The following is a 23,071-nucleotide window of genomic DNA, read 5'->3' as shown; positions in this document are numbered from 1 at the left end:
GCTCGGAGGGGTGGCCCGAGACCTGTGCGAGCGGGGCGGCCCCGGGCCGCAGGGAGAGCACATGTGTGCACGTCACCCACCTTTACACGTGGTCGGGACAGGCGAGCACACGAAGGAACGGAGTCCGTCTGCACCACGGAGCGCCACCTGCGCTCACGAACCACCCAGAAGCCGCGCGTAGACATGGAGGGAACTTCTGCTACCACGTGAAGGAAGCCACTGAGAAAAGGCACACGCTGTATGATTCTAACCACAGAACATTCCGGAAAAGGCAAAAGCGAAGGTGGGGGGTGAAGACAAATGCAGTTGCCTGGGGTGGGGTGGGGGGGTGAGCAGGCCAAGCACAGGGTGTGCAGGACGGTGACCCTACTTAGCCGATGCGATGGTGGCAGATACGTGTCATCGCACGACCGTCCAGGCCGCAGCACGCCCGGCACCAGGCACACACCCCGGTGGAGACTCCGGGCTTCCATGAATAATAACATGACGTGTCACCCGCCATCATGAGTCAGGGACGGCGGACGTTAGCACGAGAAGGCGAGACATCCGCACGAAGAGCACGTGTGTGCATGCGGGGGAGGCGTAGGGGCCCACGGCGCCGTCTGCCCCGTTCCCGTGACCCCAACCACTGCGGCTGGCCACGCAGGTGTCTGTGGGGGCCCTGCCCCAGCACCTGTCCCCTGCAGGCCCTGCCTCCCCTGGGGCCAAGGACACCTGTCACCCCAGCCCTAGACCCATAATGGACACCTCGTCACCACCTGCCAAGTGCCACCGCGTCACCCAGGCTGCCTCCTGACCGCCTGAGGCCACAGAGGCCACCACCAGCTCAGAAGCGCCCCCAGGCGGCTCTGCGGTGTCCTCAAGGGCAAGGAGGGATGTCGCACAGAGAGCTGCCGTCCTGCCGCCGTGTTTCCATCCGGTCACTTGATGTTGATCTAACTAAGGAGAAATTAAAGACGTAAATTGTTGGCATGAATTTCAGTGTTCACGTGTCTACCGCGTGGGGTCACCTGCCAGCACAGCTGCGAGAGCCTCCCCCTGCTCGGGGACATCACCTGGCTCGCCCCGTGCACCCCTGCGTTCTGTGCTGACCCCGTGGCCCACGCACCTGCTCCAGTCTGCGGTCGGGTGGGGAGGCTGCGGGCGCTGTGTCCCTCTGCTGCGTCACCACGTCCCTGAGGCTGGCTCGCACGAAGTCACCTGAGGAAGAAGGGGCACCATGGAGTCCCGGCCACATGTGTGCCTCCGAGCACCGCTGCCCTCTCCCCATGTCCTGCACGCCTCTGGCCACAGCTGGCTGTCGGCCGCCCTCTGCGCTCGCCCACTCGCGCACCTCGCACGCTCACCTTGCGTGGGGAGAAGTAGCCCCCACATTTACATCCACCTGGAACCTCACATCATGACCTGTGTGGATGTAATTAGGGATCTTTGGGTGAAATGACCCCAGGTTGAGGTGGGCCTGCACCCAGGCTGGCGACCCAAAGAGGAGGGGGTGCAGACAGACACGGGGACGCCCAGGATCGCCCCAGCCGCACAAGCTGACCCCCGGATTTCACTCTTCTGGTCTCCGGTCACAAGAGGGCACATTCTTGCCTGTGCAAAGCCTCCTGTCGGGGGCCCCTGGTGACGGCGGCTGCAGGGGGAGGCCCAATGCCAGCTCTGGGTCTCTCGAGCTCCTGCTGGACTGGTCCACCCTGTACACTCAGGGGCATCATGAAGGTGACACACACACGGGGCCAGGTGGACACGCCTGCCGCCTGCGTCCCCCCAGCCCCCGGGCACTGCTCCCCGAGGTCACTCAGAAAACGCCGGTTCGAAGATAAATGATGAAGCAGATGTGGATCCGCCCAAGCATAGGGTCCTGGGGGATTAGGGGGCCACGTGCGGCGTGCTACAAGCCACCTGTCTCTGCTACAACCTTCTACTCCCAACACCCTCGGCTCACCCTGTGCAGGTGAGTTGTGGTGAAGGCTGGGGCACCGACCCCAGGTCACGGGGCTGGGGAGCACAGGGTTGGCAGAGGAGGGACGGCGCCAGGTAGCCGCGGTGGCCGACCGCACCAGCCTGCGCAGGGGCGTGCTTGGGCTGCCTTGGGCACGCTGCGGATCAGAGCAGTGTGACTGAGCATCCGGTGTCCACTCTCGTCCCCAGCAGGTCACCCCCAGGCCCGCGGAAGCAGGGTCCCGCCGGCCAGCTGCTCCCCCTGCCCATCTCCTTCAGTGTTTCCTGTCCCTGACCCCTGGTGGACGCCCGTCCAGACCCACCAACCCACTTGGGGCCCCAAGGTCCACCCAACTCCACTGCTCTATGCAGAGACCCACAGTTGTGCTTGGCCACATGGGATGTTCCGGACCCATGCGGCCTCTTGACCTCTTCCCCAGTCGGGGTGTGTGGTCTATCCTTGTCCCTGTCACTGGGGCTCCAAGCCTCAGGTCACCGCCACATCCCTGCACCGCCCTGGCCGGCAGTGAGGAAGGCTATGGTGCTGGCATCGGGCGGGGCTGGTGCACTCCAGGAAGGCGCCACCGTCTCTGCTCCCTCCGGAGTCCAGCCCCCGGAGCAGCTCGGGGCTCAGGGCAGGTCAGCGGCGCCTTGGGTGAGCCAGGGGGTGACTCTCCCCACTTCCTGCCCTGGCTCATGTGGGCAGCTCACAGCCTTGTCTTCCCTCTTGCCACCCGTCTTCACGCCCTGCGCGCAGCCAGAGCTGACCCTGCCCGCCGCCCCTGGTGCCAGCACCCCACCCGGGACCCGCAGTCGGGCAGGCGGGCAGGGCGGCCCGGGAATGGCCACATCACTGCGGGGCGGCCTTAGCTGCTCCCCCTGCCCAGGCTGAGCCCACATCCCAGGGACCCGCGGCCACTCGGCCACTGCGCAGCCGGAGCGGGGGAGGCAGCCCCTCCTTATGGGGAGTCTTTGGCAAGAGTGGGGCTGCTGAGTCATCCTGAGAGGCTTCTCCGGGGCGGTGGCGGGCAGACTCGCTCCCTCCCACACCCACAATGTCTGCAATGAGGACAGACACCCCGAGGGGGAAGAGGTCTGGGAGCAGCGGGTGGCAGAGCGACCAAGAGCCTGTATGGAGCAGCCAGGGGAGCTGCCTGGAGGAAGGGGCATCTGAGCAGAAGGGCTAATTAGCTGGGGCTGAGCAGGGAGACGGGGGACAGAGGCCTCCAAGACGCCGAGCGAGGGCCCGTCTGGCCAGAGGACAGAGACGCCCGCCGCCCGCCTCCCCAGGGCCCGCCCCAGCCCGGGGACTCTCCTGGGGACACACACAGGGGCCTCCAGGGTGTCTCCAGGTGAACCAGCCAGTCTCCGGGGCTGGTGAATAATCACACGGAGCCTCCGTACCCGTGGCACAGGCAGGGGCCAGCGTGGCTGCCAGGGGAGGAGACGTGGACTTAGTGTCCCGTAGCCACAGGCCTTGGCCTCTGGACAGGGATGTGGGGGTCATGGGCCACGGTGGAGCTCCAGCTAGGATGGGGGTCCCGCTGGAGGGGTTGGGGACGGTCCCTGGGGAGACCTTGGGGCCGCTGTCCTGTTGCCATGGCTCCGAGCTGCCACTAATCCTCGGCCTTCTCCCAGTGCTGGTATGACCTCTGCACAGTGTACCCAGATGTCCCCTCACCTGCTCCTCCCGGGGCCTTGTGCCAGGAGACGGGGCAACAGGAGCGGGAGGGTGGACGGTCCCCAGTCTGGACACCTTCATTCCTTCCCCAGCAGCTCGCAGGTGAGCCCACCTGGGTGCTGGCTGTCCGAGGCGTCCCAGCCCCATTCTGGCCAAACTGGACCAAGCACCCACCCACCCACCCACAGGGCAGGTCCTCGTCATGCACCAGGCCCGGACTCCCGCATGGGACTCTGCACCCCCTGAGATCCAGGAAGCTGCCTGGGGAGCCCCAGAACTTTTGGGGGCCCCTTGAGCTTAGGGTCTGGTTGTGGCAGGAGCTGGCAACAGCCCTCGGCTGAGATGAGAACCGTGAGGAGAGTGGGAAGGGGTGAAGGGGGGCAGGCAGGTGGGGGCGGGCGGGAGGGGTTCTCATGGGACCTGCCTGGAGAAGTGGCGGTGGCAAGCTGGGCAGGTGAGCCCAGGTATCTCCAGAGAAGGTGGGAAGGCAGGTTCTGGGAGGGGCCCTGGCACCCGGCCTCCAACGCCTGCACCCACCGGGCGCCTGGGCCTGGCCCGGGTCTGGGCAGGAGTGGGGGGGTGCACAGAGCAGCGTGGGGGTGCACAGAGCAGGAGCAGGGGGGCGTGCAGAGCAGAGCCCAGGGAAGGTGCAGGGAATAGGACCTGCTGGGGCAAGATGGCGTGAGCTTGAGGAGCCAGAGCTCGCAGGACATGGCTCACAGGTGACCACAAGGAGACCCCAACCTTACCTGGGGCACTGCCACTGCCCTCCATGGGCCGTGACCCAGACATGCCCTGAGCTCTGTGCACATGGAGGACGGAGCTGGCCATCCGGGCTGCAGTGCCCCTGCACATGTCCTCTGGGCACAAACCCACCACGCTCAGATCCCCAAGGCCCTTCCTGTCCCTCTCGGCATCGGATCACACCCCTTGCTGTGGCCTGGCCCTGACACTTTGGCCTCTTCCCCACCACGGCCCCATTGCTCACCTGTCCGGCCACACGAGTGTGCCACATTGGCTCCTGCCGTGGGGCCTCTGCATCTGCCGTTCCCTGCGTCTGAGGCTGTTCCTCCCCCGAGTCGGGCCGCTCCTCACAGAGGTTGTCCCCAGCCTTCCTGTCCCCACTACTGTCTCCTCCTCGCACCCTGCTTCTTTCCACACGGTACTATGATTTAAGAGCACTCGCACGACCACCTCTCTGCCTCTGTCGGAGCTCATGGGCCAGACCCCGGCGTTTGGCTGGCAGCGCCATCGGCGTCCTCTGCAGGCTGGGCAGCCGGGGGTGGGGGGTTGGGGGAGTGGGGATGGCTTGGGGGGGTGGGACCTAAGCAACTCAGAGGGTTTTCGTGAAGCTGCGCATTTGCAATGGGCCACACGCCTGTGTTCCGTGGTCTACCTCCCCGGCTGGCAAGCCCAGGAGGGCATGCAACCTGGCCCTAGCTCGCCACCATGTCTCCCCCACGGGGCCCCCGAACCGGCCCAGGCGGACCCCGGGGCCTCCACTTCGGGCAGGCGTTGAGCGGGTCCGGGTGGCCAGGACCCCTGGCCTCCTGCGGCTGTGGTTCCCTGCAGCACACGGGACAAAGCAGCCTTCCCTGGGCAGGCTGGAGGGCAGCTGCCGTGAGAGGCCGGCAGGCGTCCTGGGTGGGGAGCCGGGCTGCAGGGGCCCTGGCTTCTTGCGGGATCCACCTCCCCGAGATGGGGTCAGGTTCGGGGTGCTGGGGCCGCTTCCCAGTGTGGGGAGTGTCGGGACCCCCCTCGCAGGGCGCAGGTGCCCACACTTCCAGTTAGTCAGTACCTCGGTGAGGCCAAGCGGACCAGCAGCAGCAGCAGGTACCCCGAACGTGCGGGGCCTGTGGATCTAAGGCCCGCGGCCGCCAGGCCAGGACCCTGGAGTGGGACCTCCTGGCACCTGTTCTGATCCCTGCTAAGGGGTCGGCGTGCAGGCCGCACCGGGGATGCCCAGAGCCCTGGGCCAGCGCGCCTGCACCGCGGCCCCATCCCAGGGAGGCTTCCAGGAGGGCGCTCCCCCCTCCGCCCCTGCTGGGCCCCTACCGAGCTCGAGCTCGCAGCCAGGCCAGGATGGGGGCCCGCGGCCCTGGGGGCGGGAAGGCCGGGAACAGCCCGAGCGCCCGCCCCGCCCCGCCCCCGCGCTCGCCCCGCCTCCCCGGCGCCCCGAGCCCCGAGCGCGGAGCCGGGAGCAGCACAGCGCGGGCCCGCTCCCCGCCGCCGTCCCGGTGAGTGCCGCGCCCGCCCGCCCCTGCCCTGCGCTGGGGGCCGCGATCCCGGGTCTCCGCGGGCGCGAGCGGGGCCTCCCCACCCTGCGCCAAGGGTCCGCGCGTCCCTGAGGGCTCCCTGCCGCCGCCCTGGGCGCCCATCCTCCCGCGCCCCGGCTTCCCCCACCCCTGCAGGGCCCGGGGCGCCAGGGTCCGCCGAAGCTGCGCCCTGCGTCCCCCGCCCGACCTCCCCGCGCTGGGCGCCCAGGCCCCCCTGAGGCTGGCGCAGGGTGCACGGCACCCGGGGTGGGTTCTCGGAGACCGTGGCCGGGGGGAGCGCGGGCGGGCGGGAGCAGGCGAGGCAGGGGCTGCCCAGGCTGGGGGCGAGTGCCCGTGGCCAGGTGGAAGTCCCTGGGGTCCTGGGAACGGAGCCCCCCATGTGCAGGCCGGCCAGCCGCGCGGGGAGCCCCGAGGTCGCTCCCCAGAAGGGAGGCCGGCCGCAGAGTTCACCTGCTGCGCCGGTGGCTCCCTCAGCCGCCCACCTGCCCAGCACCGTGTCCCAGGCCTGCAGGCTGACCTGGGGTCCTGACCAAGGGCACTGGGAACCCCAGCACGCCAAAGTTTGAGGCAGTTCTGGCTGCTGCTGACCCTCTTCTGAAGAGAACAGGTTCCTGGGGGCGGTTGCCCCTTGGAGGGAGGACTGGGGAGCCTCAAGGGGAAGGCGGTTGATAGCATCAATGACAGTGACCTCCCGCGGGTAGGTTCCTGGTAAAATGACCCAGATTTCCCAGAAAGTTCTGCTGGTGGCGGGATACAGCCTTGGAAACGTCTTGCAGGGCGTGGAGCCCCTGCAGGGACCCTGAAGAGGGGGCTCCTGTCCCAGCCTCCTGTGGGCCACCCACACCCCCTACTCTGGTGGAGGAGGGACACCTCCCTGACCGTAGCAATAGGGCCCTGGGGCATGTTTGGGGGAGGGGTGAGAGGTCGCCATTGACTGGGGAGCCAGGCCCTCTCCCGGGGGAGGGGGAGGCAGGCCTGGATCTGAGGGCATTGGAGCCCTGGGGCCTGACCGCAGGCATTTGCCCCTGCCCCATACAGGTGGAAGGGAGTCCCAGGTGAGGTGTGGACCTGGGGAGCACCGAGCCACTCGGAGCCACCGCTGCCCCATGGAGGACGCAGGCCCTCCAGAGGGGCCAATCTGGGAGAGGCTGGGCAGTACGGGGTGCTGAGGCCCTCCCCGACCCCAAGCCCCTGGGAAGCCTCTGGCCCCCTCCCCCTTGGGGCCCGGGGCAGGCACCCTTTCTGACACCAGGGAGGAGATCTGGCTGTTTGGGGCCGGCGTCTGGCAGGCCCCGCATGCCTCGGCGTGTACCTGAGCTTATTTCGCGTGATCATCGACTTAGCATTTGCGGGGGCTCAGACGAGGGCCCGGGGCTGGGGCGGGCGGGGGTCGCTCCCTGCACAGCGTCAGTGGGCGGACGGCCCTGCCCGGTGGGGAGCTCTGGGTGGCCAGCGGCCCTTTCCACAACCCCACCACCACCCGCTAAACCCCCCACCGCGGGAGAAAGGGCCCCAGGGACAATTTTCACGAGTGTAATTTCTGTGACTAAGAAGATTGCCGCTTCTGAATAATGGCTCCTGTAGAATTATGTTCCCAGAGGCAGGTGGAACCAGAGCAGCCTAATTTTCTTTACTGCTGTGCAGTCGGAGGAATTGGGATGTTTGGGAGGTTGCAGGGTGCCTGGGAGCTGGACTCAGGAGCCCGGAGCAGCCTTCTTAGGGTCAAACTCCCTTTTAGCTGCCCATGCCGGGGACCCAGGGGATGCATCTGAGCTGACAGCCTGTCCTCCCTGGTGCACTCCCACCTCGGGGGGGGCTGCTGCTGCTGCCTCTTCCCCACCCAGCACCCTGGGGTCCCAGCAGAGGGAGCTGAGAGCCCCTTCGTGCATGCTTTCCCTGCACGCGTGAGCAGGGGCCTGGGCACAGAGCCGAGCACGCGGATCCCCGCCTGTGGAGCAAGCTTGCGGCCCCAGAAGGCCCTCCCCTCCGGCCGGTGGACCCCAGCCCACGAGGATTCCAATCCTTGGTTTGTCTGCAAATGCCGTGGTCCCCAGAGGTCATGCCGTGCCCTGCTGGATCCCCAGCACTCACCTGGCCTCGGGTCACCAGGTAACACAGGGGCGCTGGGCACGGGGGCAGCAAATGCCCCGCACTGCGGGGTGTGTCTCCCTCATCCCCCCACCTGTGGCCCCAGCCTGCTGGCCTTTGTCCCCACTGTCTGGCGTCCAGACACACGGGCTCCTGCCGTCCTGGTCCAGGGTCAGCCTGGGTTTCCGTCTTGTCCCCCGCTGCCATCCTGGAGGGTTTTCTCCTCACCCTAGATGTTCTCAACGGGGACCCTGACGCGGTCACGTGGACTCGCCCCCGGAGCTGCTCAGCGGCTGCCGGACCAGCGCCCCCCATGCTTGTGCCCTGTCCTCAGCGTGCCGCGCTCCGGGGGCGCCTCAGCCCCGCTCCCATTCCCCGATTCTCTCTTCAGCTGTATCCAGACCCAAGTCGATTCTGATTTTTTTGGATTTTTTTTTTTAAGTCCAAAGGATTTTTCACACCCAAGAGTTGTAACTTTCAAAAATACACACTTGTTCATTTTACTTCTTAGGCAGCCAAATTTATATCATGATATTTTTATTCGTGCCTTATTGAGGATCCTAAACATATTTATTTATTTTTAAACATATTTATTTAAATAGATCTTAAACATACTTGTCGATTCCTATTACAAGTAGGAACGAGCTATAGCCACTGACCCACCTCCCCATCGCTGGTGCCCTGGGTCGCATCTCCTAGTGTCCCATCACCGAGTGACCTGAGCGGTCGGAGAGTGTCCGCCCAGAGGAGCCGAGGGCACTGACCTTATTCTGAGTCCCCTCCCCCCCCGCCCCCGCTCATCTCCTGGGTCCTGACCAGTAGCCACTGGGGGTGCGCTCCGCTCCGACGTGCCCGGGGGGCCAGCCAGGCGGGGCTCAGGGGTCCCCTGTGCTGCGTGCCCACCGAGGCTCCATCCCCGTCCTCTCCCTCTCGGCTTCCGAGATGCTTGTCTTCTCCTGAGCATCATCACTTGCGTGAACCTTCTCAGACACGCGGAGAAGTACTGATGCTGCGTAAGGGGACATGTGTGCCCATGACCTTGACCTGAGGAGGTTAACGTTCTCTGCTCTTTCTCCATGAAACCCCGCACACGCCCCTTCCCGGTAGCCAGCCCCCCGCCCCCACACGCATTTCCTCCCGACTTGCGGCCCGGGCGTCATTCCATGTGTCCTGTGTGTCCGATGCTGGCTTACGGCTTGTGTGGAGGACCGCCGTCTGCCTGGGCTGCGGAGGTGACGGGTGGGAGCAGGCCCTTGCGGGTGTGGTGGTGGGACCCCGAGCTGTTTCCCACGTTGTGTCCTGGGCTGGGGACATCGCCTGTAGCGGCTGCTCTGGGGGCCGGTAAGCAAGTCCCCCGGGCATCTGCGGGCTCTGCGGGGCTCTCTGGGGATGGCGCTCCTGAGAGCCTGGTGGACGCTGGCAGGGCCCGGGCAGCCTGAGTGTGGCTCCTCAGCCGTGCGGAAGGCCTGGCGCGCTACCCGGGCTCCAGGAGGCCCCCAGGACAGTGGGGCTCGGCAGGTGTACCTGCGCGTCCAGGGGGGTGAGGGGGGGCTTGGCGGGTGGGCCGCCGTCCTTACTTCCTATCACCACCCCCTCCTTCCCCACCCGTCCTGGCGATGACACCCCGAGGCCCCCAGAGGAGACCCTGGTGGCCGAGGCAGGTGGAGGCTGGGCGGGGGCCGTGCTGGAGCAGCCAGGGCCGTAGGGACGCCGTCGGGGGACCCACGGAGGATACGGCGCTGTCCCTCTGCTCCTTCCTCTCTGCGCTTGTTTTCCAAACAATTTGCTTAATGTGACTCCCGGCCGAGCTGGACATGAGTAATCGTGTTTACCCGCCGTGGGGCGATCCCGTGCCTTCCTGGGGCGGGCGGGGCCGCGGGGAGGAAGCACCCTGGCCCGTTAACCGCTCCCGTCCTCCCTTTTCTCTGCAGAGAGGACGCGCCGCGCCTGCGCCCGCCCTGCCCGGCCCGCAGCGGCCGCGATGGAGCCCCTGTTCCCGGCGCCCACGCTGGCCGGCTGGAACGCCTCCTCGGCGGCCCCCGGAGGCGGCGGCGACAACGGGACGCAGGCGGGGTTGGCGCCCTCGCCAGGGGCCCGAGCGGTGGTGGTGCCGGTGCTGTACCTGCTGGTGTGTGCGGCGGGGCTGGGTGGCAACGCGCTGGTCATCTACGTGGTGCTGCGGCACGCCAAGATGAAGACGGTCACCAACATCTACATCCTCAACCTGGCCGTGGCCGACGTGCTGCTCATGCTGGGGCTGCCCTTCCTGGCCACACAGAACGCCGTCTCCTACTGGCCCTTCGGCCCCGTCCTGTGCCGCCTGGTCATGACGCTGGACGGCATCAACCAGTTCACCAGCATCTTCTGCCTGACGGTCATGAGCGTGGACCGCTACCTGGCCGTGGTCCACCCCATCCGCTCCACCCGCTGGCGCCGCCCCAGGGTGGCCAAGCTGGCCAGTGCCGCCGTCTGGGCCTTCTCGCTGCTCATGTCCCTGCCGCTGGTGGTCTTCGCGGACATCCAGGAGGGCTGGAACACCTGCAACCTCAGCTGGCCCGAGCCCGTGGGCCTGTGGGGCGCCGTGTTCATCATCTACACGTCCGTGCTGGGCTTCTTCGGGCCGCTGCTGGTCATCTGCCTCTGTTACCTGCTCATCGTGGTCAAGGTGAAGGCGTCCGGCGTGCGCGTGGGCGCCACGCGGCGGCGCTCGGAGCGCAAGGTGACCCGCATGGTGGTGGTGGTGGTGGTGGTGTTTGTGGGCTGCTGGCTGCCCTTCTTCATCGTCAACATCGTCAACCTGGCCTTCGTCCTGCCCGAGGAGCCCGCCTCTGCCGGCGCCTACTTCTTCGTGGTCATCCTGTCCTACGCCAACAGCTGCGCCAACCCTGTGCTCTATGGCTTCCTCTCTGACAACTTCCGCCAAAGCTTCCGGAAGGTTCTGTGCCTCCGCAAGGGCTACGGCGCCGAGGACGCAGAGGCCACAGAGCCACAGCCCGACAAGAGCAGCCGGCTGCAGGAGGCCATGCTGCCCGCACGCGGCTCCGAGGCCAACGGGCTCATGCAGACCAGCCGGCTGTGAGGGCCGCGGGCGCCTGGCCCCGGGTGGCCCCTGCCCGGCTCGGTCCGGATTGCCCGCCGAGGTGCCCCCCTGCCGCAGCCTGGCTGCTCCATGGAGTGTGAGGACCAGTTGTCTGGGTCGAGACCGTGGGTGGCCCTGCAGTGACAGGCTGTCTCTGCCACCTGCCTGTTCTCGCCGCAGAGGCCGGCTTCAGGGATGGAGGGAGTGGGCGGGAGAGGACGGGTGTCCCAGGCGGGGCTCAGGGCGTTGGTGGCCTGCTACCCTGCCCCCAGCCTGTGCTAGCTGGCCAGGCCGGGGAGTGACCACTGGTGTGAGCTGGTGCCGCCTGCCCTGACTCTGCCCTCCTGTCCCGGTGCCTCCTCACATCCGCCCTGCATGGCCCAGTCCAGTGTGAGTCCGTGACGACAGCTGACCGCACGGGGCTCTGGCCTTGCCCCCAGCGCTCCTGGGACCTGGAGCCGATGGCGGGAGCTGGCTGGTGTGAAGGGGCAAGGCTGTGGGCGGGCGGGGATCCCAGGGCAGACGTCTGGGGCTGCAGAGCTCCGTTACCATGGAGACCCCACAGTCAGGGCTGAGGGGGCAACGAGGGGTGGGCCGGACGCCGAGGGCTCCCTGGTGGGCGTGGGTTGGGGGGGGCCGCCGGCAAAGTGGCTGAATCAGGGGTCCGGGGGACACAGGTGTCCAGGGGGCCCTGGCAGAGGGTCCTAGGGCCTCGGAGAGGCCGCCCTGGGGAGGGCCGGGCCCCTACAGCCCCCTCTTCTGCTTCCGCCGGGGGCTCTGGCCTGGCGAGGGTGGGAGACAGAGCAGAGGGAGCGGCTCCCAATGCAATAGCAGCCCTGGGAAGGCAGCGCCGTCCGGGGCACTCAACGCCAGCGAATGCCAGGCCCGGCCTCCCGCCCTGGGAGCCCCAGTGTCTCCCGCCACCCCACCTGCTGGGGTTCCCTGTGCCTTGGGGCTCTCTCCAGGTCTGGAAGGAGGAGGACCCGGATGTGGGGGCTCGCTCGGCCCACGTGCACCCACCCCGCTGCCGGTCTGGACAGCGTGCCTGCTGTCGCCCCAGCTCACACCCCCGCGTCTGCCCAGAGCAGGACCTCCGGCCCGCAGGAGGCCAGAGGGGGTGGGGGGCGCCAGGGGCCTCCACGGTCAGCACGGCCCAGGCCTCGCACGGCCCTGGACAGAGGCCAAGGCCTGGAAACACGATGGCGTAACAAGGGCGCTTGTGTTTGACAACCCGATCTCCTGAATAAATTAGAGAATAAATGTTTGACTCTTTCCCAAAGCAAATATTGTCCCTGGAGCCGATCGAAGCTGCTGCAAATCAGAGCTGGTGGGTCAGGTGAGGCTGGGCTGGGGTGGCCAAGCCGCCCGCCCTGGGAACCGGGGCACGTAGGCGACAGCGGGGGTCTGAGGGGCAGCCAGGCATTGCCTGGGGGGCCAGTGTGGGCCGCCCGGTGGGCTTTCTGGGAGTTGGCGTCATGTGCGGCCTCGAAGGCTGCAGGGGGGCGTCTGGTCCTTCCAGGGTCGTGGGCGGGGGGGTGGGGGGAGGCTCTCTGGGGCCCCTGGCTCTGGCGTGGGGACGGGCTGTCCTTACTGCCCCTGGCTCAGTTCCCGGGGCGGGGCGGCTGGAGCTGGTGATCGAGCCCTCCTGCCCCCCTCCCAGCGAGGGAGGGTGCCCGGGGGGGAAACTGAGGCTCCTTCACCTGCTACCGGGTACACCTCCCCCGGGATTGGGATGTGAACTGCATCCACTCAGAGCGACTTTGGGGAGCGAGCAGATGGCTCGGAAATCTCGGCCCAAATCAATTTCTCCCAATTGATTTGACTCTGTGAGCTCCTCCCCAGGGCCGTGCCGGTCAAGAGCGCTGGGCGCGTGTGTGTGTGAGCGTGTGCACCCACGCGTGTGCTACAGGCGCCAGCAGCTCCCTGAGCGCCAGCTGCCGTGGGCTGTGGGCGAGCACGGGGGTGAGCGTCTTATGTGTGTTTCTGGGGCCTGATGGGGGGTCCCTGCGGATCCCGGGTCTGGCCGCTTGCTGGGAACTGGGCTTGGCCAGTGTGGACGGTCCCTGACACCTTGGGTGGGGCCCTGAGCAGGAGGCAGGAGGACCCGGACACCCCCGAACGCCTGTCGGGTGGGGATGGGAGCTGTGGGCAGGCTCGGGGGCCTGGGGGCACAGCCTGGACGAGCCACTGGCCTCCCTTGGGCAGCACAGGCAGGGGATGTCTGCGGGCACCACACGGCTTGCAAGCCGTGTCCCCGGGCCTGGGTGGGGGTGAGGTGGCACAGAGCAAACACGCTGTGGCGGGGTGACCCGCTTTATGGGCTCTCTGTCCGCATCGATGCCTTTTATTGGCTGCCAGGCTCCAATGGCTCCCAGAGTGACCTTGCTCAGGAAATCCGGCCTGCAGGGGCAGGGTGAGGCTGCCTCCAGGGAGGGGGAGGCACCGGCTCTGTTTGCCTGGCAGGGCGGGGCAGCCGGGAGAGGCAGCCCTCCAGGGAAACCAGGCTGCCCCCCCCAGCCGGGCGGGCAGCGGGGCGATGCTTGTGCCCCTCCCTCCCGGGGCCCTGGCTCCCCCGGCACGCCCTGTGCCCCCCGCGGCCCTGACCACTGTGCGTGGTCCCTGGGCATCGTGGGCCCCGCTCAGTCCCAGCACAGGGTGCAGGTCGTGGCCCTGTCGGCCCGTCTCCCCCACATCCATACCTGTGCTGTGCCCGCTGGCCGGCCTGGGGCCCCAGGTCCTCCTGGCCAGGGCTCCACGGGCTGCTCCTCAGGTTAGAGGAAACTGATGGAGCAGGGGAGACGGGCGTGAGGTCCCTGCTCGACACCCCACTGTGCCCCCACGTCCCCGGGCAGGTCTACCCTGTCCATGGGCAACAGGCGCCCCCCACACTGGGTCGTCGAGAAGGCTCAGTGACCGGACGTGGCCCGTGGCGGGAGGTGAGAGCCCTGGAGCCCAGGGCAGTGGGGGCGTTACCACCTGACGCAGGGGCCACGGGTTCCCGCTGGGGCCAGCGGCCAGGAGAGCTGGGCTGAGCCTCCCTCCGGGGCTTCCTGTACCCCGCTGGACTCCCCCGGCCAGGCAGGGGTCAGGGTGAAGCTGGGCCTGGACACGGGGTGCGGGGCAGGGGGAGATGCCCAGCCCCCGCCCACATGCACGACAGGACCTGCTGGCCTGGGTTGGAGGTGCTGCGGGGAGGGACCTGTTAGCCTCCGGAGCCCCGTCCCTGGGCACCCTCAGTGCTGTGAGGTCTCCCTCCGCGCCCACTCAGCACCCAGCAGGCGTCCCCGGGGTCCCTGCAGCCAGGCCGGGTGGTCCGGGGACTGGAGGTGCAGGAGGTGGGGGCGGGGTCACGGGACAGCCACTGCACACAGGGCCTGTCGCCGTGTCCCCTGGGGCCGCCTGGATCCCCAGGGGCCGCCTGGATCCCCTGGGGCGCAGATGCCACGGTGGGAAGCAGCCCCGGCCCAGGCCCTGCTCACACCTGCCCGCTCCGAGGAGGTGGCCAGCCAACCGCGTGTCCTGCTGTCTCGCGTCCGGGCTTCGCGGCTGTTTTCCCAGGACCAGCCTGTCCCCCGGCTGCTTGGGACGTGCTTCCTCCCCGGGGTCCCCAGCCACAGGTTCACTAAATATTTTCACGTAGGCTTTTTAAGGTTTTATTTATTTATTCATGAGGGAGAGAGAGAGAGGCAGGCTCCACGCAAGGAGCCTGATGTGGGACTGGATCCCAGAACCCCGGGATCACGCCCTGAGCCCATGGAGCCCCCCCGGGCGTCCCGACGTATTTTAATTGTGCTGAAAGGCACGTGGGGGGACGTCTGCCCCTGCCCGTGTGTGGGTGCGCGGCTCAGGGGCATCAGCACCATCCCACTGGGGTGGGAGTGGGACCGCCGTGGTCCACAGGGCTCCCCCACCGTCCCGACCTGGAGCTCTGCCCCCCACCCCGTCCCCGGGCCCCTGTCTCCAGGGACCTGACAGCTCCGGGGGCCTGGAGAAGGGGACCTGCCGCAGTTGTCTTCCTGCGACATCTCATCTCCCTGAACGCGACATCCTCTCTCACGCTCCACCTGCAGGAGCCCGCGCTGGAGGGTCTCGATGACCCTGCGTCATGTGGATGGACCACGTTTTGTTCATCGCTCCGACATGGACAGATGACCTGAGCAGCTTCCCCGTCTTGGCCGCCGCATCGGGGCGCATCCCATGGATGTTTGATGGCCGTGCTGCTGCGGCTCTCTTCCCCTTGAAGTGTGCGTAGCTCGGGATGCGTGGACCGTGGAGGCGTCGTAGCCTCCCGTCTCGCTGGCACGTGGGTGTCTTGTCCCCCCTCCCCCCATCCGGGCGCCCCGGGCTCACCACCATGTCTGTAGGCTCTGCTGTGATGTCTCACAGGCGGGGTCAGAATGCTTTAGAACCCTGTCCATTCACACTTCTCTTCTACAAACTGAAACAGTGGTTTTGGTGCACAAACAGCAGCACTATCCGTGACAGCCCATAGACCCTTGCACGGACACGCTGAGGTCCTGCCACATGACGGGAGTGACTCCCAGACATGCCCCACCGCGTGGACCTGCCCGGGGCATGTGCCGCTCGGAGACAGGAGCCACACGGCACCGTGTGATTCTGTTTCTATGAAACGCCCGGCAGAGGCAGACCCAGGCTCAGAGGGCAGACCTGGGGTCACCGGGGCTGGGGAAGGGTCGGGGTCTCTCTGGGGGTAACGAGAAGGTTCTGGAACGAGGTAGAGGGGGCGGTTGCCCTGCACTGTAAATGTGCAAAATGCCACTGAGTTATTCACTTTAAAATGATGAATTTCATGTTATATGCATTTTACCTAAATTGTTTAAAGGGGTATTTTTATGAGAATCCACGAAACCAACAGATTTACCTCACGTTGCGCACACTCCCGGGCACACCGCGTGCACACGGCGTGCACACGCCGCGGCCGGTGCCTCACGCTTGCTGTTCCCGTGGGCTCATGTCCTGTCGACTTCCCGAGTGTCCCCCAACCGGGGCGCCCTGTGGCTCTGCCCAGCCCTCGGCTGCACCTCTCACTTTGTCACTGTGGACACGGCGACTGTTCCATGGCTCTGGGTTGTTCTGTGTTTTTGTTTTTTTTAATAAGTGGACCTGGAGGGTGTGTTGGGCAGGGGTGCCGGCCCTGTCCTCTTGCCTGGATCCACTGGCAGCGCCCTCCAGCTGCTGTCCCCGAGGGCCCTTAGGCGTGCCCCCAACCCCCCCAGGCCCTGCCGCCCCGCCCCAGGCCTCCCCGAACAGGCTCCGTGGCCCTGGGCTCCCGGCGCCCCCCACCCCTACACTCTGCGCTCTGAGGCCGCCCCAGCTGCGCCCACCCATTCCCGCCACACTGGGCGTTTCCAGCTGTTGCCACTGTCACCCAGCACGGATGCAGCCCGAGGGTCCCCAGGTTGGCGTCGGGGCCGCAGGGCATAGGGCCTCTGGCTTCCCACAGCCCTCCCGGCCCCCTCCTGGCCTGAGAGGGGCCACGGCTTCAGCAGCCTGGGACTCCCATCTGGCCCCCTCCCCATGTCCGAGGCTGTCACGAGCCCCCCGAGTCTTGCTGCCACCTTGCGGGTATGCCAGCAGGGCCTGGGGGGGGCCGGACCCCCCCCTGACTCCCCGATGTGTCTCAGTGTACAGATCCCTGCCGGTGCCGGCCTCCTGGTCTACGGACCTCCAGGTCAGGGCCCTGCGTGGTGTGAACCCGAGACCTGGCCTGGGCCCGGGCTGGCCTTTGCAGTGACAGGAGCCCTCACCCTCACCCGTGGGTCTCAGCTTCCTCACGGGGCAGCCAACTGGCCGTGACAGGCGGTAAGACCTGTATGTGGACTGTGGGACACCACGGGGTCCCCCGCTGCTCTAGAGGCTTCGGGACGAGGCCACAGGGCAGGCTGCTGGCGGGGAGCCTCTCTACCTCCGGACAGGCCCCGTGTGGACACCGAAGGGGGTCCCAACACCCCTCCCAGGGAGGCTCCCTTCCTCTGTGCGGGCCCTACCTGCTGGGGGCAGCCAGCTCCCTGCACCTTGCACACCTGGGGCTTCTATCCCCCTTGCTGGGCCTCAGTTTCTCCACCTGTCAAAGGCATGGCCCTCAATCCAGGGACAGCCCCTGTCTGTGTGTCTGGGACAACGGTCCCTGCTGATTCCTCACCCCTCCTTCCGTAGCCGCAGCACCACCTTCTCGGGGGTTTGCAAGGACCTGGTGGGGATGGGGAATTTATCTCCTGCCTCGCTGGGTGCTCTGTTGGGGTCCCAGGGTGAATGAGGACTGAGGGAACCCCCCACTTGGCCTCACACTCTGCACCTGGCCTCACACCCTGCACCTGGCCTCACAGCCCCCACCTGTGCACCTGCCGCGCCCTGGCCAGGGCCCCACCTCTCCTGCCCGCCTGCAGCTCCAGCCTCCTCATACAGATTGGGCCTCAGTCAGCTCTGGGGCCCTGCTGATGCCACACACGGCTCTGAACACGGCCCGGGCCTCACGGCCCCGTCGCTCAGGAGGGAGCCGCTGCAGGGGAGACGCGGGGAGGCCCGGGGAGGGGGCGGCCGGGATGGGGCCCGACAAGGAGCTGCACAGAAGGAGCAGCCCCGGAGTGGCCCCGGGGGAGGAGGGCAGCCTGGTGGCTCCAGGTGTGAGGTGGAGGGAGCCCCACGGGGGAGCCACCCTGGCCCGGTGCACCCCGACCTGTGCAGCTGTCCCTCCCCGCCAGCCCCAACTTCAGCCACATCTAAGTATGTGGCGACCCTGGGACGTGTGGGCTCCCCAGGCACAGGGGCCCATCGAGGTGCTGTCTCCCCTGCCAGCCAGACAGACGAGGGGACGCTGGGAGGCTCCACAGCCCGTGTTCACCGCAAGGACAAGACTATCTCCTTGCGCCCAACGCCACGCTGTCTCGGGGCCGTGGCCGCCCTCCTGCCCCCCTGGGGTCCAGCATGCCTCGGGCCAGAATCGCCTGTGCCCGGGCACCGCACGCACCCCGGCCCTGACCCCCAGCGTCCGGCCAGCAGGTGCTTCGCAAATGTCCCCTCTGTGCTGCGCCCGGCCCAGCTGTTTATACCACAAGGGTCACTCCGCCTCGAGGGCCACCCCCACCCCACCCGCCCTCCACGTGCCAATGCCACAGGCCTCCCCCCGAACTTCTCGGTGTGGACGTCTGGTGTGTGTCCGTCCCCTCCAGGGGAGGCCCGGGTCTGTCTTGCCCTAGCCCTGTCCTTGGCGCTCCACTCGGCACCCGATGCGGTCGCTTGCTGCACACAGTCGGTGCTCAAATGCTGCTGGTGTGGCTCGTCAGCTTGCAAGGTGAGGCCGTGCTGGCCAGGGTCGGGGGCAGGAGTGCCGTCGAAGGCTGGGCTTTCTGGGGGACCCTGCCTGAGCCCCTAGACCAGCTGGCCTCTGCAGGCAATGGAGAGGTCGCCATGCTCGTGTAGACGGTGGTGTCCCGGTCACGCTGCAACGTGCGCCCAGACGGCATCACCAGCGGCCAAGGGCAGCCACAGGCCTTGGGACTGCACGACGCTGCGCTCGCTGGGTTGGTAACTCCAGGTGTGCACGCTGAGGCTCAGGGCCTAGACGCCAGGCACCCCACACGGGAAGCGGCCAGAGGACAGGTGGAGGGCCCCGCGCCGTTCAGCTCCGTGCCAAAGGGTGCAGCCTGGAGGTCGTGGGCACCGTGTGTAGATGCGCCCGCACCTGGAGCCCAGCGGGCCCTCATTCCCGCTCCTGCCCTGGGGTTCTCTGACCCCCGTTTCGCCCTTCTCTCCTGCAGGGGGGCAAGGGGAAGCCATCCGTCAAGGCTTGGGGTCACACGGGCTAGACACTGCACCCCACGGTGTGTGTTCCGGGGCCTGGCAGCCTGGCCCGCGAGGGTGGGGGCGTTGCTGGAGGGGCTGGGAGAGACGGGGGGGGGGGGGCTGGGATGTGGGTGGGCGGGTCTGGCTAAGTGTGGACACTGCCTGGCCCCTGGGCCAGTACTCCTGCAGCTGGTCTTCCAGGGGGCATGCTGCTCAGGGACCCAGGGACCCAGCTCCTCCGTCCTGCCCCCCCAGAGGCTGGGCCCAGGGTCCGCTGGGGGCGGGTGGGCAGGATCGAGGAGCCTGGGCCCCCCTCCGCCGCAGCCCCCTCCCCAGGACACCTTGCTTCCCCTTTACGCTGCTGTCAGGAGCCAGAGGCAGGTGCTGTGCCCCCCGGGCCTGTGTCAGGGCTCTCCTGCCCCGTCCCTGCCCCCTCCGTGCAGGATGTCCTCGTGGGAGCAGGGGGGCCGCCTCTCCACAGACACCTTTGAGGATTGAGATGTCAATGGGGGGCCGCATGCAGGGCAGGGGCGCCCACTGCTCCCCACTGCTCCTGTGGGCGTAGGCGCTGAGGGCCAAGGGGGGGCCAGGGTGTAAGGGGGTAGACAGCACCGCACGCCTGGCTGTCGAGCGGCCCCAGGCCAGATCAGGCCCCACAGGTGGCCCCAGGGGGAGCAGGGGGCCGGAGGCTGCTATCCGTGCCAGAGGCTGGTGGGGGCGGGAGGGGCCGGTGTCTGCAACGGGGGGGCCCCTACTGTACCCCGAGCCCCACCGCTGGCAGGGCTGTGCCCCTGTGCCCGGGGGAGGTGGCAGGTAAGGCCAGGGCCCTGCCTGTGTGGGGAGGGTCAGTTGGGGGACCTCCAGGGCCTCCTCGGTGAGCACCGACGGGGGACGGGGTGGCCTCCTGGATGCTCAGCCCCCTGCGCACGTCCACTTGGACCCGGATGCGGCTCCGAATCCTCCCAACGCAGATGCAGGGTCAGCCGGCACTGGCCCCCGTAGAGCCCCACCTTTCAGGGGCTCTCTGGGCCGTAGCAGTTCCCCTGACCCTGGGGACCCCGCGGCTTGGGGGGCGGGCTCCGCTTCAGCTCTCAGGCCCCCCCAGCCGCTGGGGAGCGGCGGCTGCGCTGCTTTGGGGAAAGACCAGGCGGGAGCTGTGGGCAGAGGGTGGAGACCATGGTCACCAAGGCCCCCCCGCCTGGGCCTCCTGCCTCAGCCTCCCCTGTCCCCTGCCCCAGGAGACCTGGCTGACCCCGGGCCGCCCATGCACCAGGCACCCGGGAGGCTCAGTCGGGGCAGAGGGGAGGGCAGGCTTGTGTGGTCGGGTCCTCAGTCTCCCCTGAAGTGCAGCCCTGTGGAGAGAGGATCCGGACCTTCCTCCAGGAAGCCCCTGGGGCCTGCAGCCCAGGACCAGTGTGTTGCTGTCGCACAGCGGGCCTGCGACCTGTGCCCGGGCTGAGGGCCACTCAGCCGCAGAGCCTGACCCACCCTCCTCGCGACAGGCCCCTCCAGGGATCCCCCTCCACAGGCAGGGCCGGGCCTGGCGTCTCAGGCACCGTGGTGCCCCCGGGCCTGACCAACAGACAGTCTGGGGCCTGGAGGGGAGCAACCGGTGTCTGTGAGGACCCCTGCCCCCCCGGCTCCCCGTGGCCATCCCGCAGTCGGGTGCGCTGCCTCTGGAGTCACCATGGAGGAGCCCTTCAGGCTCCCCACCCCCCCGCCCCGTGCCCAGGCTTCCCCTGCACCATCCAAGACCCACATGCCTTGGGCCAGCCGCAGAGCTCCTGGGTGGCACCGTGCACCGCCTCGCCACCCACCATCGGCCCTGGGTCTGCGGGGTGGGCCCCCGGGTCCTCCTGCCGCCCCATCCACGGCCTGGGTCAGGGGGCCTGGGACCACTGGGTTGGGGGATGGCTCCGTGGGCTGACCGTCGTCCCCCTCTGGGGTGCGGAGACGCGGCGGGGGGCGGGGGGGACAGGCAGAGCTGAGACTGGGCGGAGCCTGTGAGGGGCCGGAGGCCAAGCTGGGGGTGCGGGGGGCACAGACTGGGGCCACCGTGCCTGTGCCAGGCCCACCCGTGACGGGGACACGCTCCCGTCTCTGGCCAGGTGCCCGGTGTCTGCCCACCTCTCGCTGTGCCGTCCCCAGTTATGGTGTCCAGCAGAGCAGACATGCTGTGACCCCGGGGGGGGGGGTCCTTGGCCCTCACCCAGCCTTTCAGAAGAGGGACCCTGTGAGGCCCCCAGGCCGTGCAGGAAGGGGCTGTGCCCACCGCAGGACAGATGGACCCTGGGCCCAGGGGCGGGGCCGGCGCCTTGGCCTCCGGAGCAGGGACGTGTGCTTCCCTGGTGGGGGGGGCAGGGCGACAGAGGACCAGGGAGGGTCAAGGAGGGGGAGGCGGAGGCAGGAGCAGCCCGCCCGTGGGGGCTTCTGCCAGGCCGAGGCCCTGAGGCCTGAGGGCCGCGGGTGGGGCCACACCCACTGGAGCCCACGGCTCACCCCGAGCGGGCACGGCGGCCTCCTTGGGGACGGATGGTGTGCAGGTGGCCCACACAGGCGCCCTGACTCCACGCGTGCTGCGTGCGGGCTGGGCTCTGACGCTGGGCAGCTTGGCGGGAGCCGGCAGGCCAGGGTACCTCGGGACACCCCCGGGCAGAACCAGCCTGGCCCCTGGGCCACCCCCGGGCTCTGCGGCTCCCTGCATCTGGGCCTCAGTGTCCACCTGTATCGTGGACATCCGTGGGCCGAGAAGGGGCTGGGGCATCCCCTGAGGTGGACGTAAGCAGGATGAGCACAGCCACTGGGGGTCAGGCTCTGGCGACGCTGTAGGGCCCCAGGGTCCCTCCCCGCACTGCCCCTGTCACCAGCGGGCACAGCTGCCCCCTACCCAGAGGTGGGCAGTCACGCACTTCCGAACGAGCGGCATAGTGAGTGTACATGGGGGCACCTCCCCAAGGGGGCAGGGATGGGACCCGGGGGTCCCTGGGGTCTGGGTGGGCCCCCAGCTGCAGAGCATCGGCTTGAGTGCAGGGCACCCACCCGAGGGCGGAGGGTGACTCAGCAGGTGGCGGGAGGACCTGGACAGAAATAGCCTCCCTTAGACACGCCGCCTGACATCTCCGTGACGACGGGAGCGGGCCTGAGCGTCAAGGCCCATGGGTCAGTGGCCCATGGAGGGGGCTGGGCTCCCTCCCCGCCTCCCCCCGCTGCAGCCAGGAAGGCCATCCCGGAGCCTGGACCAGATGGCCCCATGACCCCCGGCGCAGCAGCGGGCTGAGTGCCTGTCACCGCAGACTTCACACGCAGGGGGCCACGCAGGGGGTCCCAAACCGGGCATGCTGGGGTCGCTCCCCCACGAGGCTGGAAGGCTCCCCAGGCAGGTACACCCAAGGCATCTGGGAGGAAGCCAGGGCCAAGCCAGCTGCACCGGGGCAGCCCTGTGGCCTCAGGGGGCTGGCTGGGGAGCGGTGCGGGGTAACCCTGCAGGTGGGGTGATCCCCCTGCTACACCGGCCCCGCCCCAGCACCCCTCAGGCCGAGAGCCGCAGGGCTCCCTGGCCTCCTCTCCCCAGACAGACACAGGTAGATGTGCCCAGGGTGGGTGAGCTGCCTCCGGGCCTTACCTTTCCCACGAGCCCGGCCAGGCGGTGGGGGTCGGGCCTCCGGGGAGCCGTCCCTCACTCCAGGGCCTGGGTGTCTGTCTGCACAAAATTTCCAGCTCGCAGGCCAACAGCGAGTGCCCCGCCGCAGCCCCGGAGGACACAGCCATGCCCCTCAGCCTGGGGCCACTGGCCCACGGACAGAGAGTGAGCTGTGCGCAGCACCCCACCCCCCCCGCACTCCGGGGCGCAACGGCCGCCACACGGCCTGGGGGGGTGGACGAGAGGCGTTGGGCACAGGAGACACCGTCTCCCATGCTGGCGATGATGGGGCTGAGTGGCCCGTTGCACACGGGGACTTGACACCTCCCAGCGGCTGGATGGTCACCGGAGCAGGGTGGGCATGGCGAGAGGGGCCTCGTGGTACGCAGCCCTGACACGGAGCCCCGACACAGGGCAAGGGATGGCGCGTAGCCAGGGGGCTGTGGGAGCCCACTACCCACCAGAGCCCAGCCTGCCTCACTCCCTGGTTGAGGAGAGGCCGGGCCAGGAAACTGACTACTCAAGGTGACCGAGGTGGCTGGGAGGGGACGGCCCCCAGCTCA

The 23,071-nt window shown here is 68.1% G+C and overlaps 1 protein-coding gene and 1 long non-coding RNA gene across 2 annotated transcripts; one reads left to right on the top strand and one right to left on the bottom strand.

Annotated features, from left to right (window-relative positions):
* Positions 1-270: 270 nt before the first annotated feature.
* Positions 271-4,856, bottom strand: LOC125755293 (uncharacterized). Its single transcript, XR_007411321.1, has 3 exons — positions 4,611-4,856; positions 1,109-1,200; positions 271-939 (listed from the first exon to the last, which is right to left on the bottom strand). It is a non-coding gene; the product is annotated as an uncharacterized LOC125755293 (long non-coding RNA).
* A 5,111-nt stretch (positions 4,857-9,967) lies between these two features.
* SSTR5 (somatostatin receptor 5) lies at positions 9,968-12,445 on the top strand. The gene has a single exon (XM_025417089.3). The coding sequence runs from the start codon at positions 9,968-9,970 to the stop codon at positions 11,063-11,065; it is 1,098 nt and encodes a 365-aa protein (XP_025272874.1). The 3' UTR covers positions 11,066-12,445.
* Positions 12,446-23,071: the final 10,626 nt, after the last annotated feature.

This window comes from Canis lupus, chromosome 6, assembly GCF_003254725.2.
Source record: "Canis lupus dingo isolate Sandy chromosome 6, ASM325472v2, whole genome shotgun sequence".
Taxonomy (NCBI): Eukaryota; Metazoa; Chordata; class Mammalia; order Carnivora; family Canidae; genus Canis; species Canis lupus.
This window is presented reverse-complemented; position numbering and strand designations above follow the sequence as displayed.